The 20,307-nt window shown below is 43.8% G+C and overlaps 1 protein-coding gene across 6 annotated transcripts in view; it reads left to right on the top strand.

Moving 5' to 3' along the window:
• RGS12 (regulator of G protein signaling 12) overlaps positions 1–20,307 on the top strand; it is a 424,812-nt gene that overhangs the window by 307,668 nt on the left and 96,837 nt on the right. For all 6 annotated transcript variants that reach the window (XM_029591961.1, XM_029591953.1, XM_029591978.1 and 3 more), the window contains 2 exons: positions 8,697–8,897; positions 19,521–19,594. In XM_029591961.1, the coding sequence (XP_029447821.1) occupies positions 8,697–8,897; positions 19,521–19,594 (275 nt within the window). The remainder of the gene's footprint in view (positions 1–8,696; positions 8,898–19,520; positions 19,595–20,307) is intronic.

The following is a 20,307-nucleotide window of genomic DNA, read 5'->3' as shown; positions in this document are numbered from 1 at the left end:
AGTGAGATGATCTTTGTTCAATATCTTTGTGCAATCTTGTGAAACGGTTAGAAGGTAAAATTTCCCATTGTGTAAGTGGTGATAAGATCTGCAACAGAATAGGCACTCTGGAGGGAGTAGACGGAATAAGGTGTTTTGTAAGAAAGCTTGAAAAGTGGTTAAGTTCTTAGTTAAAATTCAGTGCAAAATAAATACAGAATCATGCATTTCAGGTACAGAAATTCAAGGGAACAGTTGGGGGGAGGGGGGGGGAGATACTAATGAATACAAATCAGGAGAGAGACCTTGGAATCTTGTCTGGTGATCTCAAGGTAGTGAAACAGTGTGACAAGGGGTGGCTAGAGTCAGAGTGATGCTGGGTTGCATAGGAAGAGCCATAGCCAGTAGGAAAAAGGAGGTGATAATGCCTTTGTACATGTCATTGATGAGACCTCACCTGGAATATTATGTTCAGGATTTAGAATGAGTTGAGGTACCAGAATGGTGCAGATTCTACACCAAAAGGTTTTTAGTGTGAGAAAGCAAAAAAATAAATAAATTAGTGAATGCAAAAATTCTACTTGATATGTTATATAAAGACAGCACATCAGCACATTAGATTTTTGGGTACACTGGTGTGCATGGTGTCCCCAAAAAAATCAACCATGTATTCTACTACTGTTTGAAATCTCCATTGCTAACCAGTCCAAAGTGAATGGGCTGATTAGCAGGGGAGATTTCCTCCCTCCTGCCACAACATTGAACCCCCACTGGGGCATCCTCCTTTCTTCTGTGGCCCAGTTGGGACATCCCTCATCACTGCAAAGTCACAATCAAAAGCTCCTCCCCCCCCCCCCCCCCCCACACACACACTTTCCAAGGTCACCCACCTACCAGCACCCTTCTGGAAGATGCATTCACCCTACCCTTCTGGGTGCTCCCAGGTCTTCATGGGCAGGAGGGAAGGCAAAGCCCCGTTGCCCATTGTACTACTCAAATCGAATGGGGCCACTAAACACACTTTCACTATCGTGTGATAATGGTTAAATGCCCCTAACAATGCCATTTGCTGAGGAACACTAAAGGCAGAAGATATTTGTTTTCCCTCCTGTCCATAAGACTTGAGAGTTTCAGGGAGGCAAGTGAGCAGGGAGGTTCCTGTACTCAAGAGGGGGGCATTTTTGGGCTTGGGCTGGAGAGGGGTCATTTCTGTAACTTGGAAAGGGGCATCTTTGGGCTTGGATAAGGGGTGTTCTTTTAACTTGGGAAGGTGAAGATTCTTTAGACTCGGGTTGGTTTCCTCTATCATAGTAGGGGTCAGGGTGTCTTTGGATTTGGGATGGAGGTTTTGATTGTGACTCAAGAAGGTGGGTTCCTATTATTTGGCAGGAGGCTTTTGATTGTGACTGAGGGGAAGGAAATATTTGGTTCAGTAGGAGTTGGAGGAAGCTGCTGACTGGGCAGAGGAGAAGGGCTTGTTTCTTAGCGAACAGACAGGTGAATCCAGAACCAATAGGTTATGTACCTCTACCAGCAGATGGAGACTGAGCAAAACCGACATCACAGTATATATACCCCTGCAGTAACATTAGCCTGCCAGTATTCTCTGTCTCCAGCAGATGGTAAACGTACATCTCCCTTCTGGGGATTGCTTTAAGTTTTAGAAGGAGAAAAAAAGGAAATTTAATTTGTCCCACTGTCCTGTGGCGATACCATATGGGCCTCTCCCTCAGTTGAGAATTCTTAAGGTGATATCCTTTGATCCTTCCCACAGATGAGTGTATTGGTCCAGTAGCTGGTTTTCAGCTGGCATGGACTTAGCTGTAAAAAATAAAAAAAAAGCTGTGAGTTTTTGTGCTCAGCATAACGATCCGACATTCGTTCCCAACTCTGTGGGAGTTTGGGAGACACTTGGGCAGCCTGGTGGATTGAGCGTCCTTTTGGATAGGTCCCGCTCTCAGGCTTTTCTTGTTTGCTGCGTGTTAGACAGCTGTGGCGTTTAGCGTGCTTTTTTTCCTGCGCATTAGGCTGCCCTCTTCAGTTCCGTTGGGTTGTGCAAGTGCATCTAGCTGTGCGTCCAGGTGTGCGTTCAATTTTTGTGCCTATTGGGCGCCTAGTTAGATGCTTGGTTGGGCGCCTGGTTGGATGGCCCGTTGGTTAGGGGCGTCCATCTGTGTGCAAATTCACACACGCTTATCTATGCGTGTAAGTGGTATGGCCTTATGGAAGCCCGGGTTTTTGGGCGCCCATCAAGGTACAGTGTTGAGCTCCTAAAGTTTGGATGCCTAGTTCTTTGCAGCGCGGTTACACTGGACACACACTCCTTAGACACTTATTTCAGAGTACTAATAGACTGATGGCGTCTATAGCTAAGAAACCTAAGTGCCTTACCCTCTGTGCCTCTTGTCATATTTGAGCTTCTCAGCTTTCAACTTGTGTAACGTTGCTTAGAGCTCAGGGGGAATTGCTTTGTCTGATTTTACTAAGCCAGGTTCTTCCCAGCCTGATGTGGACTGGGAAAAGAGTTGCAAGAAGGGTCATTTAACTTTGGAAATCCCCTAACTGGTTCTTCAGCCATCACAGTCTCTAGAGTATCTCAGTGTTTAGTTCAACACAAAACAAGGCTATGTGTTCCTGCTGGAAGGCCGTATTCAGAAGCTGATGGTGCAGGTGTGGCTATCGATGAACACAATTCGCCCCACAATGTGGTCCTATTTTCAGGTGTTTGGATTGATGGCAGCGACCCTGGAGGTGGTGCCATAGGCAAAGATGCATATGCGTCCTCTTCCGCGCACTCTGCTGTCTCATTGGAGCCCACAGTCTCAGGACTATTCGATTTGACCCCACCTGCTGATGGAGATCTGTTCTCAGCTACAGTGGTGGTTGCAAGCGGATCATCTGAGAAAGGGAACTTCCCTGACATTACTAGGCTGGTTGGTTCTCATGAGAGATGTGAGCCTCCAGGGTTGGGGAGCTCACTGTCAGAAACTGTGCAGAAGAATCTCTCTGGAATATCAATCGGCTGGAAACCTGTGCAGTCTGGTTAACATGCTTATGGTTCGGCAACAGATTGCAGGGTCGAGCGGTTCAGATAATGTCAGACAATGCAACGACAATGGCGTGCATCAATCAGCAGGGAGGAACCAAGAGCCAGCAAGTGTCTCACAAGGAAATAGCTCAACTTACGGAATGGGCAGAAGTGCATCTTCAGGAGATCTCAGCTCACACATTGCAGGAAAAGACAATGTAAGAGCCGATTTTTCTCAGCAGACAGTCTGTATCCAGGAGAATGGGAATTGTCAAACGAGGACAGCTAATAGTGGATCACTGGGGTCTTCCATTTCTGGACCTGCTGGCGACTTCTCACAATGCAAAGGTTCCTCGATTCTTCAGTCGCAGGCAAGATCCAAAGTTCTTGGGCATGGATGCTGTCATACAAGGGTGGCCAGAGGGAAAGCTGCTTTATGCTTTTCCTCCATGGCCCATGTTGGGTAGAATGATTTGGAGGATTGAGAGTCATAAGGGGATGGTACTTCTGGTGGCACCAGATAGGCCCAGAAGACCATGGTATGCTGCTCTGCAAAGGCTCCTGGTGGAATCTCCCCTTCGGTGTCCGGCACACAGGGATATGCTCTGGCAGGAACCTGTTCTTCATGAAGATCCAAATCAATTTTGTCTTACGGTATGGCCCTTGTGAGGGTTTGGTTGCTGAAGTGTGGATATTCTGCTGCGGTGATTGCCATCTTGCTACAAGCGAGAAAGTTCTCCACTTCTTTAGCCTATGTGTGCGTTTGGTGATTGAGGCTTGGTGTGAAGATCGAGGAGTTCTTCCTCATTTGGTTAAGATCCTGCTCATTTTGGAATTTTTGCAGGATGGAATGATTAAAGGTTACAGATTCCTTAAAGGTACAGATGGCGGCTCTTGCCTGTTTCTGAGGTCAGGTGAATGGTGGGCTCTTGTTGGCTCATCCAGATATGGCCCGTTTCTTGAAAGGAGTGAAGCATCTTTGTCCTCCCTTGCAGTTACCAGTGCCCTTGTGGAGTCTTAATCTGATTTTGGATTTTTACCGTGACCACCTTTTCGACTGATGTGTAAACTTTCCTTGAGGTTACTGACCTTAAAAACAGTGTATCTTGCGGCAATTTGTTCCTGCTCATCGAGTATCTGAACTACAGGCCTTGTCTTGCCGGGAGCCATTTCTACAAGTGACTCCAGGATGATACAGCTGCGTTATGGTTCCTTCCTTTTTGCCGAAAGTGGTCTCGGATTTTCACTTGAATCAGTTTAATTCCCTGCTGTCTCTGGAGAGGGAAAGAGATGTGGAGGAATATCACCTGTTACAGCCCTTGGATGTCAAGAGGCATATCTTGAGGTATTTAGAAGTTTCTGAACCTCTCAGGAAGACAGACCAGCTTTTTATAGTCCATGGTAGGAGTAAGCAGGGTGGTCTGGCATCATTGGCTACAATAGCCCACTGGATTAAGGAGGTAGTCACGGCTGCGTATGCGGAAGCTGAGCAGCCGTTGCCTTGTCAGGTTAGGGCTCGTTCCACTAGGGCTTAGGCAGTGTCATGGGCAGAGGTTAGATTGCTATCTCCTGTCGATATTTGTCACGCTTCAACGTGGTCCTCCTTATATACCTTTTCCAGGCATTTTCGCTTGGATGTGCAGGCCTGAGAGGATGCAGCCTTTGCACATGCAGTTTTGACTGGACCGCGGACAGCCTCCCACCCTGTTCGGGAGTAGCTTTGGTACATTCCACTGGTTTTGGATTCACCTGGCTGTATGTTAAGGAAGGAGACATTACTACTTACCTTATAATTACCTTTTCCTTAGTAGAGACAGGTGAATCCAACTCCCCCCCCCCCCCCCCTTGGCTGCCGAACAGTTGTGCTATGGACCTCCTGCATGGCTGTGTGTTCCGGGGAGTACTGGTAAGTGTCAATCCAGTCCCTAGATTAGTGTTGTTACACTCTTTGTCTGAGCTCAGTGTTTTCCTGTTGGCTGAGTGCTGGAATAGTTATCTGTTAAAAATCAAATTTTGTTAGTTTGTCCACAGTTAGCTTTTGCAGAGAATACTGGCAGGCTGATGCCACTGCAGGGGTATATATCCTGTGATGTCAGCTTTGCTCCGTCTCCATCTTCTGATAGAGGTGCATAACCCACTGGCTTTGGATTCACTTGTCTGTACTAAGGAAAAGGAATATTATCAGGTAAATATTAATTTCTCCTTCTTAACTGCAGGAGGGAGAGAAGGAAGTAAGATGCCCCAGCAGGGCTGAATGTTGCTGAGAGAGGGAAGAAGGAAATCCTCACTGCTAGCTGGCCCTATTCACTTAGGACCAGTAGCAGTGGAGATTTGAAATGACATTGTGCACAGTAGCTAGTTATCCACAGGTCCTAGCAGATATTAATTAGATATTAATTAGCCACCATTTATTTAATAAATACCATGCTATTTACCCAGTACTTGGTAATACCTCATTTGCATATGACATTCCTTCATTTACATGTGTGAGCTAGTGTCTTTGATGATCAATTTCACATGCACATTAAGGCCCTCCTGCATAGCATGCTATTTTTGGCGTGCATTTAAAGTTTATTGCAAAGTCCTCTTAAGGATCTAAATATGTATAACCTAGAGGAGAAGAAAAATGGGGGGATATGATAGGGACATGTAAGTACATCAAAGTATAAATAATGCACAAGAAGCAAACCTTTTTTGAAGGAAAGAATGCACTCGAACAAAAGGTCACAGTATGAGACTCCATGGGGATAAACTCAGAGGTAACATTAGAAAATATTTCTTCATGGAAAGGGTGGCGGTAGGGACTAGAGCAGTAACAAAATTTAAGTAAGCAGGGGATAAGCACAGAGAATCCCTAGTTGTAAAAATGTAAGGGGGAAAAAACAGATTAGCTGGAGTCATTGGAATTGCATTATGAGTGAATTGAGCAAACTAGATAGGCTTTATGGTCCTTACCTGCAGTCATAGTTAGTGTTTCTTTAAACTTTTTGATCTTGCAAGCAGAGTACATTGTAGATAATTGGTATGGGAATCATTCTTGAGTTAGAATAGAGTTGCTCTATATTTCAACAGCAGATTACCATTAAAGAAGCATTTCAGTTTGCACTATATTTTGTCACCAAATGCTTCTGGAGAGATTTTCAGCTTTGTCAGTTTGTGAATTTGAAATGCCTCATTAATGGAACAAATCTTTCCAGTGGCAATGAAAAATACTCTAGTCCTTTTTTAATATAACTATAGGATTTGCCAGGCAAGCATTTTGATAACTCTGCATGCTCTAAAATAGAGATTTTCATCTAATCAGTGTTCTGAGAATTAGTAGGTTTAATAAAACTTGGTATACTGCTGTTCCAGCAAATAAGGTCATAGTAGTCTACAGTACCGGAAGGATGAGTGCTTTGCTACTTCAAATGCTGAAGCATTGGTTGATGGACATGGGAAATGTATGCTTATTCCAAGAAAATGTTTGTCTTGTGATCTCTTGTCTCATTCTGAATTTTCTATCTGTCTACTCATGATGATGCCACATAAGAGGATGCACGCTCTTAACTAATTCACTCATTGATGATGAATGGTAAAGAATGTAATGGCATGGGGTAATTTTCAATTTAAATATGGTTTCTGCTTGTACTTTTTTTTTTTAATTACCCCAGGTTTGGGGGGGTGTGTGTGAGTGCAGGGAAATGTACATACACAATGTGCATACTTTTCTCCACATTTATGGTAGGTGTTCCAGGGGGTCAGAATTTAGACAAGGAAAGCATTTGCATGCATAAATATATATATATGCAGAAAGTTCTACCCGCTCTGGAGCAGATGTAACTTACTGTGTATATGTGTGTTTGCAAATACCGGGACATCTGCTGAGTTTTCAAAGCGGACTTGCGCATATAAGGCCACTTTGAAAATTCAGGCTAAGGTCTGCAGCTATGTTGCACCTGCAGACTTTAGTCTAGTCTTTTGAAAATTGCTCAGAATTGTGAAAAATTCTGGTGCTAGAATTTAATTCTCTCCACCAAAAATACCTCTGGAGTATTTCTGGGCAAAACCAGCATTGCCTGGATTATACTTTGACCTTTTTTTGTTTGTTTTTTTCTGTTTATTCAATTATAACATTTACAAAAAAATGATACAATCATGTAATCCAGATTAAAAATCAAAGAAAAATCATACAATCAGGTATTATATTATTTCTGAACAAAACATCTGGTCTAGCCCACATCTAGGGGGGATGATGATAAAATACAAGGCCTTATGCACCATACACAAACTAATATATGATAAAGAAGCAGACTGGCTAAACACAGCCTTACGAGTACACATTCCACAAAGAAACCTCCGCTCAGCAAACAAAGCACTACTAACAATCCCTTCAGTAAAGTCAGCAAAATTAACCCAAGTGAGAGAAAGGGCTTTATCATTGGCTGGGCCCATACTATGGAACCCGATGCCCCCTGAACTCAGATTACAGAATAATCTCAAAACTTTTAAGAAAATTTTAAAAACATGGCTGTTTTAAAAAAAAGCCTTCACTAAAGAGTGTGGAGGGTAGAGAATGAAAGTACAGGGTAATGCAGATGAGAATGAATTTACTCAATCCTACATTTAAGAAGTAATATCTCAAAGAGATAGTAACTCAATAATATACCTGGACTTGACCAACATTACTCAAATAATGATTTTATTTATGAAATTGTAACCGAACTTTATTGGCACCTGTTAGAATGTACGATAACCTACATTACATACCTTAGTCTATGTGCCTATTTGTAAACCGTTGCGATGGTATATAACTTAACGACGGTATAGAAAAGTTTTTAAATAAAATAAATAAATGAGTATAATTCAAGAGTGCGTCATTTTTAATTATACAACTCTATCCTTAAACCTAACTAAGAGTTCTGAGATTTATCCCGAAGAAAACTAAGTGTGAGGGATCTAAGAAAACAAATTTATTAGTTTGGTAAGTAATTTGACACTTACATGGGAATTTTAAAAAGAAAGTTGCTCCCATATCCAGAACTGCTTGCTTTAAAGATAAAAATAGTTTCCGCCGTGCTTGAGTCGCATGGGAAACATCTTTTGACCACAAAAATCAAAGTTTTTATTTTGAAAATATTTAGTAAAGAACGGGTCTTTATCTTTTTTTAATGAAAAAGTAACAAGCAAAGTGGCTCTAGATGCTATATTGTCCAGTGAGTCCTCTAAAAAAAAAAAAAAAAAAAGTTGAGACCCCTGGACTTTCTAAAGTGTCAATACCACCTTCACATTCTTCTTTTAGGTAAATAATACATTTTGGAAACCATTGGGATATTCTCAGTCTCATAAGAAAAAATTTCAACTACATATTTCTTAAATAATTCAATATCAGACATTAACCTAGATATAGGAAAATGTAATAATCGAAGATTATGAGATCTCGTTTCATTCTCTAATTGTTCAATTCTAGTATGTAGTACCATATTATCTTTAATGGTCAATATATTAGTGGTTTGCAAATTTTTAACTATTGGGTTCAAATTTGCCACTGCCTGCTCCATTTTATCAGTCTTAGATCTTTGAAGTTTGAGAATCTTTTGAACTAAGTCATTTATTAGAAAACAAAATATACATTTTTTTAAATTATGAATGTTGTTGGCTGTCTTAATGTTCTGTAGTACTGATATTTAATTTTCTTTGTTTCTAAAAGCCTGAAGTCTCTAGGGTCTCTATGCCACTACCAGAAAAGGTCAAATCCTCAAAGCACTGCTATATCAACCTTCCAGATGGCTCATCCTGTACAGTTGTTGTTAAGTCTGGATTCTCAATCAAAGAGATATTGTCTGGCATCTGTGAGAAGCATGGCATTAACATTGCTGCAGTAGACCTGTTTTTAGTAGGAGGAGACAAGGTATTGACCATTTCTTTTCCCTCACAACATTGTCCATATATTTAAGGGGGTCATTTCCGAAGGCTCAGTTTAAGGGCACGACTGAGGTTTAATGGAAACGGAGCCCAGCTGAGTGTGTTGTAGAGAGCTGCCTGTGTAACTTGTTCTTCACATGAACTTCTTTTCACTCAAATAGGACAAGTTCCAAATCCATTTACATGGATAAACACAAGGTTTGGGATACCTTTTTGGCCTTGGTTCATTTGAAGAGAGTTTTATTACATTGTACCGAATATCTGTCTGTGTATGTTTTCCTCAGATATCCCCCCCCCCCCCCCACACACACACACACACACACAGAAACATAGCTTGAAGGGTTACCAAATTTGCTGTGAAGGTGAGGCCTTGGGTAAACATCAGACCCTGGCGTTTTCAAAGCTGGTGATTAATTTTGAAGGGGGGACAGTTTGGCAAATTTTCTTTAACCCATTATGTCCTATGGACACTGGATCCATAATGGACAGTGGAGGAGTATCCCAGTGGTTAGAGCAGTGGGCTATATACCAGAAGACCAGGGTTCAAGTCTCACTGTCGCTCTTTGTGACCTTGGATTGGCCACTGTTGGAAACAGGATGCTGAGCCTGATGGACCCTCAGTCTGACCCAGTCAGTCAGGTTTTTAGGATATCCACAATGAATATGCATGAGATAAATTTGTTTCCTGTACATAGATCAGTCCAGATTCCTGGGCTTTACCTCCCTTCCAGTAGATGGAGACAGAGAAAAGTTTCACTGATACTGCCATATAACCTGGTGTGCCACCTGCAGTCCCTCAGTATTTCTCTGTCTCCAGCAGAATGTAGAGGTACAAAACCTGATGTCTTGAAAATTAGTTTTTAAAAAAAGAAAAACAAATTAAACGAAAATAGTAAAGTTAGAGAGGGATTAGGAAAGGAGTTCCTCCCAGAAGGTTGGCAGGTCCTGGTGGGGCCATTCCTTCTGGTCCTGAGCTGGATGAGCAGGGGGGGTTGGGGACTCTTTTTGGCTCGGTCCTTTTCGCTGCTGGGGGTGGGGCCAGTTCCCTCACCCTGAGGAGAACATCCAGAGCCTGCTGCCCAGCTTCAGGGAAGTGTCCTTACTTTTTGTACTTTTAAAGTTTGAAAAAAAAAAAAAAAAGAGGTTAATTTTTTTTTCCTTTTTGTAGTGCTGCCCATCTGGCAGGACAGATCGCAGGCAGGTCGATGGGTGCAGGGCTGTGTCCATGTATTCTTCGGCGGCTTTCGGGGTGCGCACGATCGAGCAAGCGGGGGCTATGCCGCGTAGCAGCCGGTGCTCCATGTGTGGCGATGCGTGCGCTGTCCCAAGCTGGCCTTTGTTCCTGCTGCCTCTCCAGGGAAAGAAGGTAGCTCGGGAACTCTTGCAAAAGAGTTGGGGAGGCATTGTGATGCCGCGGGGATCTCAGGTGATGCCGGCGTGGATGCGGGTTCCTTCCTGGTTTGCGCGGGAACGGCAGCTATTTTGACTTTTTTTGCAGCTGCATCTGAGGCTGCGGGGGGGGAGAGGGGGATCTCCCTCCACTGCTGTCCCTGGCCGATCGGAGCCCCAAAGAGGACTGGGGGCTCGGGAACCTCGGTCTGAGGAGGATGAGGACCTCCTGGGGGAGGAACCTGACTTTGTTCTGCTGCTCCTTACGATGTATTTCGCCAGAAAGGATGCAGGACGCCGCATTTCCAGGCAGGAGGGCCCGCAGCCTAGCAAGAAACCCAAAGTTGCACAGGCCAGTGTTGCAACCAGGTTCAGTGAGTCCTGAGTCAGGCTGCGTATTTGGATGCTGCGGACGAGGCCTTGGAGAGTCGGAGAATGGGGAGCCTCCGGCAGAGGACCGCCTGGAGGTGTATTCTTTCCCAGAGAGACAGGATCCGCATGAGGGGCGGGGTCAAGCCCCAACTGTGGAAGAGAACAATCCTAAGGTGGTTCTTCTCTTCCACAGGGAAGAATTATGGCCCCTGTTTCCTTAAGAAGCTGGGAATTAAAGTTCTGCGGAAGGAATCTGATCAGGAAGAAGTGGACCTAGTCATGAATGGCATAATAGGTCCGGCAAAGGCCTTCCCTTTCCATAAATCGGTAGTTAGTTGTTCAGGAGTGGGAGACTCCAGAGACCAGTTTGAAGTTGGTAGATCAATGGACAAATTATATCCGTTACCGGAGGACATGCTGAAATTGTTGAGGTTGCCAAAGGTGGATGCCTCAGTTCGGTTAGGAAGAAAACAACCACTCTCGTGGCTGGTTCTGCAGCGCTTAAAGATATGCAGGACAGGAAGTTAGAAGTCCATCTCAAAAATACATTTGAGATGTCTGGGCATTTGTGCTGTGGTTTGCAGCACTTTTATGCTTCAAGCTGGTTTGTGCTGTGTTCAGCAGTTGCAGGCTGACAAAGTGATGTCGTCGTCAGAGGCCAAGCGGCTGGAAGCCGTGGTGGCCTATGGAGCAGATGAGTTATATGGCATCATCAGAACGTCCTCCATGACGATAATGTCAGCAGTCTTGGCCAAGCAGCTCCTTTGGTTGAGGAACTGGTTGGAGGACGTTTGCTCTCTCAGTTAGGGGCATTACCTTTTAAGAGGAAACTGCCTTTAGGAGAGGACTTAGGAGCTCATAAATCATCTGGGAGAGAAATAAGAGCATAAGTTGCCAGAGGATAAGCCAAAGGGTGGAAAAGGATCCTTTTCTACGCGGCCTCACTTTTGGGTGAATCAGCAGAATCGGGCTTCGGGAGGAGCCCAAAGGCAAGGCACTGGGGGACAGCAGTTCTGGAGCCAGTCTTTTTGAGTCTAAAAGCCGAACAGAGATGGTTCTGGCCAGGGGGGCCTCTGGATCCAAGTCTGCTCAATGATTCGAGGCCAGTCCACTCCTTGGTGCTGGTCGTAAAAAGTCTCTTAACTTTTTTCTTCGAGGAGTGGGCCAAGATCACGTCGGACCAATGGGTTCTAAGTGTGATAAGACAAGTTTACGCTTTAGAATTTGCTTGCCCACTAAAGGACTTGCTCATGGTGTCTCCTTGCACCTTCACAAACAAAAGGCAGGTAGTTCAGGAAACCATGAACAGCTTACAGATGCTGGGAGCCATCATCCCCATACCTGTAGAGGAACAGGGGACAAGAAGATATTCCATTTATTTTGTGGTCCCAAAGAAGGAAGGGACCTTCCGCCCAATCTTGGTTCTAAAAAAGGTGAATGTGGCTCTCAGCGTTCCTCTTTTTTGGATGGAGACCTTGCATTCAGTGATTGCAGCAGTGCACAAAGAAGAGTTTTTGACCTCTAGATTTGGCCAATGCATACTTACACATAGTGATCCAGCCAGATCATCAGAGATTCCTGAGGTTCATGATTCTCGGGACACATTTTCAGTTTTGCATCCTTCTCTTCGGGTTGGCAACAGCTCCGAGAACTTTCACCAAGGTGATGGTTGTAGTGGAGGCAGCTCTCAGGAAGGAGGGCATTCTAGTTCACCCGTATGTGGACCATTGGCTTATTCCAGCAAAGTCAGATGTTCTTTGCAGACAAGCAGTGGCATTGGTACTGCAGCTTATGGTCCCTGGGTTGGGTTGTGAATCTGTCAAAAAGTCAGCTAACCCCTTCTCAGGAGGCACATTTCGACACCAGGATCGAGAGAGAGTTTCTCACCAGGGAAATATAGGCAGACTGCAGAGGCAGGTTTGCAACTTGTTGGAGAGTGCGGTTCCCAAGGTGGGATTACCTGCAGGTTCTCGGCTCTATGGCTTCCACATTGGAATTGATTCCTTAGGAGTTTGCTCATATGAAACCTCTGCAGAGCGTATTGCTTTCCCATTGGGATCTGTTGTTGGAGCAGTTTCAGCTACCATTACCTCATATGGAGATGGCCATGTCCAGTCTCTCATGGTGGCTTGGCCAGGACCACTTAAGTTGGGGTGTAGCCTTAGAGGTTCCGAATTGGATAGTAGTCACAACCAGTGCCAGACTCTCCAGTTGAGGAGCCTTGTGCCAGACTCAGTCAGCGCAGGGCTGGTGGTCAGTGGAGGAGGCGGCATGGTCTATCAATTGCTTACAGACAAGAGTGTTGCGATTTGCGATGCATGCCTTTCTACCTCTCTTATGCAGGTGGCTGGTAAGAATTTTGTCGCACATTGTGACAACAGTGGCTTACATCAACCGAAAGGATTTGTGCCAAGAGTCGGGCAGTGGCTCAGGAGGCCCAGGAGTTAATACGCTGGGCAGAGCAACATCTAGACTTATTGACAGCTTCTCACATAGCCGGGATAGACAGTGTACAAACAGATTTTCTCAGTTGTCGCCAGCTGGATCCCGGGGAGTGGGAGTTGTCAGAAGAAGCAATGCAGAGGGGGGAGACCAAGATGGTGGCTTGAAGGAGAGACACGGATACTCTCTGCTCTAGTTCCAAATTATTTCCTCTTTGCGGCTGTAGACCAACATGCCACATACTAAAAGAAAGGGCAAACTGCGGGAAGTACCTACAGTATCTTCCCCAGCGGGCTTGACTCAACAGAGAATAATTCAGACTTTTTCACTCCGGGTTCTGGTAGCGCTTCAGGAGTCGAAAGTGCTGTGACTGCTGCTGTGGAGCAAATTGCAGCATCATCTGCTTCGTCCATCTCTCTCAGCCCTGGAGCGCCGATAACACCCTTCCCCACCTTTACTGACAAAACTTGTGAAATGGAACAGACGGAAGACCTCTTGGAAGTGGATATTTTGTCTGCGCCAGACGCCGAAGGAAATCCCCTGGTTATGGCCAAGAAACCTGAAGTAGTAAGAATACTACTATTGGTGTTTGCCAGATAAAGAAATGTACTTTAGAGGAAAAGTTTGGTCAACAAGAGTTAATGATGGCATCTGCTCCAAGGGGGAAGGGAGGAACCACCAGTGAACACAGAGATGTGGTACTTTTTGGCGGAGGAGATGTAGTTGCATCTATTCCTGAAAGGATTGTGGAAAAGCCTCTTGTAAAAACCCTGGACAGTGTATAGACACTTGAAAAATCGATTTCCTCCTTAATAGTTGTAATAGCTGATGTAAATAAACATTCACAAACCTTAGAACAACAGATTATTGTACAAGCTAAAAAGATGGAAGAACTGGAACAAAAAGTGACTCTGGTCCAGAAAGTTCTAGGTGGTCTAATACAGGGAGAAATGGAGCGAATAAGAAAGTTGGAGAAAATAGAGAATGAAGTAAGATATATGAATTTAAGAGTACTGAATTTCCCTCAAATTCAGTATTTCTCAATTCAAGACCAGTTTAAGAGATATCTACAGGAAGTTTTAAAAATACCTTCTGAAGCAGTGCCACCTTTAGCTAAAATCTATTTTGTATCTTTTGATAAAAGAAAAGAAGAACTGCCTCCTGTTAATGTTTCAGCATTATTGGAAACCTCAGGAGAAGAGTGTTACAGTTTTGGCTGCAGTGCAACCGCCTCACCACCAGGGGTCCCTCTAGTGCTGGCTTTCCGGACAGGTCCAGTCCATCTCCTCTGTCCACTCTATGTTCTGGGTGTGCCCTTATAACCCTGCCTGACAGTTGCCTCGGTGCTTCGGCATCGAGCTCACCTGGGCTCCCTGCTCTAGCCTTGCGCGGCCTTCGGGCCTTTCCTTGCCTTGCCCTGCGTGGCCTTCGGGCCTTTCCTTGCCTTGCCTTGCCTTGCGCGGCCTTCGGGCCTCCTTCCTCGCTGTTCTCACCTGGCCTACGGGCCTTCTGACCTGCCTGCTCTGCTTACGGTGTGTGGCCTATGGGCCTTCTGTGTATGTGTGGCCTATGGGCCTTCTGACCTGCTTGCCCTGACTACGGTGTGTGGCCTACGGGCCTTCTGTGTATGTGTGGCCTACGAGCCTTCTGACCTGCCTGCTCTACTTATGGTGTGTGGCCTACGGGCCTTCTGTGTGTGTGTGGCCTACGGGCCTTCTGACCTGCCCTGCTCTGCTTATGGTGTGTGGCCTACGGGCCTTCTGTCTGTGTGTGTGTGGCCTACGGGCCTTCTGACCTGCCTTGCCCCGCTCATGGTGTGTGGCCTACGGGCCTTCTGTGTGTGTGTGGCCTACGGGCCTTCTGACCTGCCTTGCCCCGCTTATGGTGTGTGGCCTACGGGCCTTCTGTGTGTGTGTGGCCTACGGGCCTTCTGACCTGCCTTGCCCTGCTTACTGTGCCCTGACCCAGCCTGGACCCAGACACTGCTTATTGCCGCCTGCCCTGACCCAGCCTGAACTTAGACTCTGCTCCTTGCCGCCTGCCCTGACCCAGCCTGAACTAGACACTACTTATTGCTGCCTGCCCTGACCCAGCCTGGAACCAGACTCTGTTTCTAAGCTTCCTGTCTCTCTCCACCTGGAGCCACCCTGCTGGGTGGTGTTCACGCCTCCTGACCGGAGCCCAAGCGTAACAGTGAGCTTATTGAAAGACGAACAACATTACTTGTTAATTTATATTTCCACCTGATAGAGATTTAGTTCTCAAGCTATTTCTAAGAAATAGACAGGTTCATTACTGTGGACAAAAAATATGGATTTTCCCTGACATTGTAAAAGCGACTCAGCAAAGGAGAAAAGAATTCTTAGCTCTTAGGCAGCAGGCTGAGCAAATAGGAGCCCAGATTACTATTCGCTACCCATGTAAATGAATCGTGAAAATAAATAATGTTAAGTATATATACTTTGAACCATCTGATCTTAAGCCTTTTTTAGATGCCAAAGTATTAATCGGGAATACTGACAACTAGTGTTATCACATAAAAGAATAGTCGGGACTCTCCTTATTTCCTGTTTTATCTGTGCTTTAAACCAAATAGCTCCTCATTGGAATCTTGGTCTCCCCAATTGCATAGTATCAGGATATTTTAAATGTTATGGGGTAGGAGGAAAAAGTGTAAACGAATGTGCGAAATATTGTTTTCTGAAATGGTAATATGATTGTAATATTACTTTTTCCTTGCCTTTCCTCTGAATATTATTTCTTATTCTTTGTAGTTAATATCCGATTTGTTGATTGACATTGTTTGTCATGTTAATGTTAAAATTCAATAAAGAAGTAAATTATAAAAAAAAAAAAGAAGAAGCAGCAATGCGGCTTATCCATCATAAGTAGGGCATCACCTGCATGGATTTGATGGCAACTCAAAGGGAATGCCAAGGCTCCATGCTTCTTCAGTCAGACAAGAACCTAAAGCGGAAAGGGTCGATGCCTTAGTACTCCCATGGCAACAAGGGGTTCTCCTGTACATATTTCCGCTGTGGCCACTGGTGGGAAAAGTATTACGGCAAATAGAGATTCATCCAGGAGAGGTGATTCTAGTGGCGCCAGAGTGCCCTCAGCAGCCCTGGTTTGTATATTTGATCAATCTAGTGGTGGACAGGCTGCTGCGCCTTGCTCATCTTCCCGACCTGCTGCACCAAGGTCCCATGCTTTCAGATCAAGTGCCTCGCTTCTGTCTCGTGGCTTGGCTTTTGAGAGGAAGCATTTGAGATGCAAAGGATATCCAGAGGATGTCATTTCCACTCTGCTGCAAGCTAGGAAGATCTCAACATTTTTAGCCTATGTGAGGGTGAGGAGACTTTTTGAGACTTGGTGCGCAGAGCCATCTTTGGTGCACATTTTGACCTTCTTACAATGGGGGTTGGTGAAGGGATTGGCCTTTTAACTCCCTCAGAATCCAGGTGGTGGCATTGGGCTGTCTTAGGTGCAAGAAGCAGCCCTTGCTGCACATCCAGATGTGTGTTTTCTCCATGGGGCGAAGCATTTGCAGCCTCCGGTGTGGAAGTTGTGACCCCCCCCTGGAGCCTTAACTTGGGTCTTAGGCGGATGTGTGAGGCTCCGTTTGAGTCGCTTAGAAGGGCAACTATGAAAAATCTTACCTTAAAGGTTATTTTTTGGTGGCAATTTGTTCCGCTAAGAGAATCTCGGAACTACAAGCTCTGTCATGTAGGGATCCGTTTCTGAGGTTTATGGATTCTGGAGTCTCTTTGCGGATGGTTCCTTCCTTTCTTCTGAAGGTAGTATCGTCTTTTCATTTGAATCAATCGGTAGAGCTTCCAGCTTTCCCAAATCTGGATGTGGTGGCGCCTCACGTGAAAGAATTGCAGTTTTTGGATGTGAAATGAGTCTTATTACGGTATCTTAAAGTCACTATTAGCTTTCGGCTATCGGATCATCTTTTTGTGCTATGGAGTGCCACAAAAAAGGGACATAAGGCTTCAAAGTCCACCATAGCATGGTGGTTGATGGAAGCAATAGGTTCAGCATACATCTGTCGAGGTCACCCTGTTCCTAAGATGTTAAGGGCTCACTCTACTCGATCGCAAGCATCATCCTGGGCCGAATGTCAAGTTTCACCACATGAGATTTGTAGGGTGGCTATTTGGAAATCGTTGCACACTTTCGCCAGACATTATCATTTGGATGTCCAGGCTCCAGATGTCATAGGCTTTGGCAAAAGTGTACTTGGGAATGGGACTCTCGCAATACCACCCTGTTTAGGGAAGAGTAGGTACATCCCATGAGTCTGGACTGATCTTGGTACATATAAGGAAAGGAAAATTGGTTCTTACCTGCTAATTTTCATTCCTGTAGTACCACAGATCTGTCCAGAGTCTCACCCAGTTGATGTGGGGAGAATTGGAGAGTCTGCTTGATCTGTTATTGTAAATAGACTGAAGAATGGCACAGGTTTCATTTGATTTCTTCTGTTAAGGTTGGAAAGTATCATTCCCATTATGGAGTTCCACATCTTACTGCTCATTCAGGGGGATGTGTTTTGTGGGGATGTGTTTGTTTATGTTCAGTGGTATCTTGGCTTGGGGTGCAGGTCAATACTGAGGGACTGCAGGTGGCACACCAGGTTATATGGTAGTGTCAGCAAAACTTTTCTCTAGCTCCATCTGCTGGAAGGGAGACAAAATCCAGGAATCAGGACTGATCTGTGATATAGGAACGAAAATTAACAGGTAAGAACCAATTTTCCTATATCATGGAGACTCAGTATCTGCAAATTTATTCATGCATATTCATTGTGGATATTTTGAAAACCCGACTCTCTGTGAGGGTGCCCAGGACAGGTTTGGGAAGCCCTGTACTATACCATGACAGATAGTAACATTACTGTTCCATTTGCTTGGATATAATTCTCAATAGTATATATATATATATAATATAAAAACACCTCAATTTGGTTCATCCAAAATTCATCACATTAATATGAATACATTTCACTGAAAATGTTTGAACATGAGCTGATTGGTCTTGATCAACGGATTTTTCTGACAAAATATTTCCCAGTTTTTATCATTCAGTCTTATTTCATCTTTTAGTCATAATGAAGTGATGCTTAAAAATAGGAAAGCTACAGTTTTGGAACTTGTATGCAACCTGCACTGCATGGCTAATGTCCATTCTCAAGAGCTGTATTTCACTCTTTATACATCAACTGGTGCTGCTTTAGCTAAATAGGGAAAATGACTGTTTTTCATTTGAGAAATGCAGTGTGGCAATTTTAGCATTTCTAGTTGCCTCTTTTATCACTTAATTGATTAGTTCTTTTTCAGAGATATTGATATTTGATTCACAAAAGTGGTAATTTTCTGGGGATTAAAAAAATAGTCCCAGTCAGGTCCAGTGGTATCCTCCATCTTCCCCATTTTCCCAGGGGGGAAATGGAAGCAATTTAAAAATGCTTTCAGGTATATGATCTGGCACAAAATCACCACTGATTCACAGTGTCAGCCCTAATATTTGAGTCACGTCAGATGAATCACTTATTCTCCTTTTCTGAGTCTACCAGGAAAGCTGAGAGACTTCATATGAAATACCACTGTCTAGACTGATGTAACTCATACAGGACTTGCTTTCTGTTCCTTTTTTGGGGTGATTTATTGGGTGTAACCTAATTATCATTTCGGGGAATATTTAGGCTTAATTTAATGCAAATACTGTGTACATGTGTGTATATGCATAAGCCTGCCATAAATATATAGGTCTTTACTAACTAATAATTAGATTCAAGTAATTTGGGATGAAAATATATAGATTAAAACAAACAGATTCATTTTTTTAAAAAACTGGTTATAATGGGGTAGATATTTGAAGCCTATCCGGGTAAGTAACTTAGCTGGATATATCTTTTTCTTCTTCTTTCTTTTCCCTCCCCTCCCCCCCTTGGTTCCCCCCCCCCCCCCTTTCATACTCTTCGGCTCTGTATTGATTTAAAAATTACTTTTATGGCATGGTAATGCTGTTGATATCCAGGTAGATGTTTCTACATAGCCGGATAAGTTGTATCCAGCTAAGTTTAGACCTGCAATTGAGCAGGTCTAATTTAGATAACTTATCTGCCTAAGTCTCAATATCGCCGCTCCGATCCGCCCACTGCCCATCCACAAAGTTCTCCGGCTAAGAGATAGCCGAATAAATGACATAAGCAGGTATTTAGAGGTCGCTGGATAAGTTCTATTTATTCAGCTATCTGCCATTTGAATATCGGGCCCAGTGTTTCTATAGTAAGATCCAGTTTCTCTGTTTTGTTTATATGTAATAGCACACTATGGGAAAGTGTTCATTTCCACATTAACAAATTCTGTTTTTCTTTGTCTCTCCATGTTTGCTAAAGCCACTCGTACTGAACCAAGACAGTAGCATTTTAAATTTGCGGGAACTGCGATTAGAAAAGCGTACTTTGTTTCGGTAAGAAAAAATATTAAGTATTATCTATTGTTAGCTTTTAATTGTGTTAAAAACAAATGTTAAGTAATGAAGATTGTGTAAAAATATAAATAGAATTTATGTAATTAGAATTGTATTGATAGAGCGGGATATCAATTATGTAAATCAATAGGTTTGCATATTTAATGCAATATTACAGCGTGCACAGAGGTCCTAGCTACTTGTAATATATGAATAGATCAGTGTATCAATATAAAATATAATTCATTTGTAGGGCTATACCAACTTTCTTCAAAAGCAGCAGGATATACAGGGAGAATTTAGAGGCTGACCCAGCAATAGTCATCCTTACTGCAAATATGATAGCCCTGGAATATGCCACCTCCTTAGTCTTGTCTTTCTGCTCTATAAACCACAGTGCTGTCAAACTCTCCAATATCAGAATTATACTACTATGAATCTGAAGTCATAAAAAGACTCTGAGTTGATTTGAGCTGTAAGATATGATGTGTGCCATATACTTTAATGAGGAGACGGGTTTGTTCACGGATGATAATTTTGTTTTTCTCATACTGGCCCGAGTTAGAAGCCATGTGAACACTGTGCTTATTGTCTTGATTGGGAGCAAAACAGAGTATTGCAGTGGTGGTAACACTGCTGGCTGGCTTGTTAGTTCAGGGGGTTTATTTTTGAATAGTGCCACTTCATGACCAAATAAATTAATGTAGTGCCAG

Source organism: Rhinatrema bivittatum, chromosome 1, assembly GCF_901001135.1.
Source record: "Rhinatrema bivittatum chromosome 1, aRhiBiv1.1, whole genome shotgun sequence".
Taxonomy (NCBI): Eukaryota; Metazoa; Chordata; class Amphibia; order Gymnophiona; family Rhinatrematidae; genus Rhinatrema; species Rhinatrema bivittatum.
The sequence above is the reverse complement of the archived record's forward strand: the minus strand, read 5'-3'. Positions and strand labels throughout refer to the sequence as shown.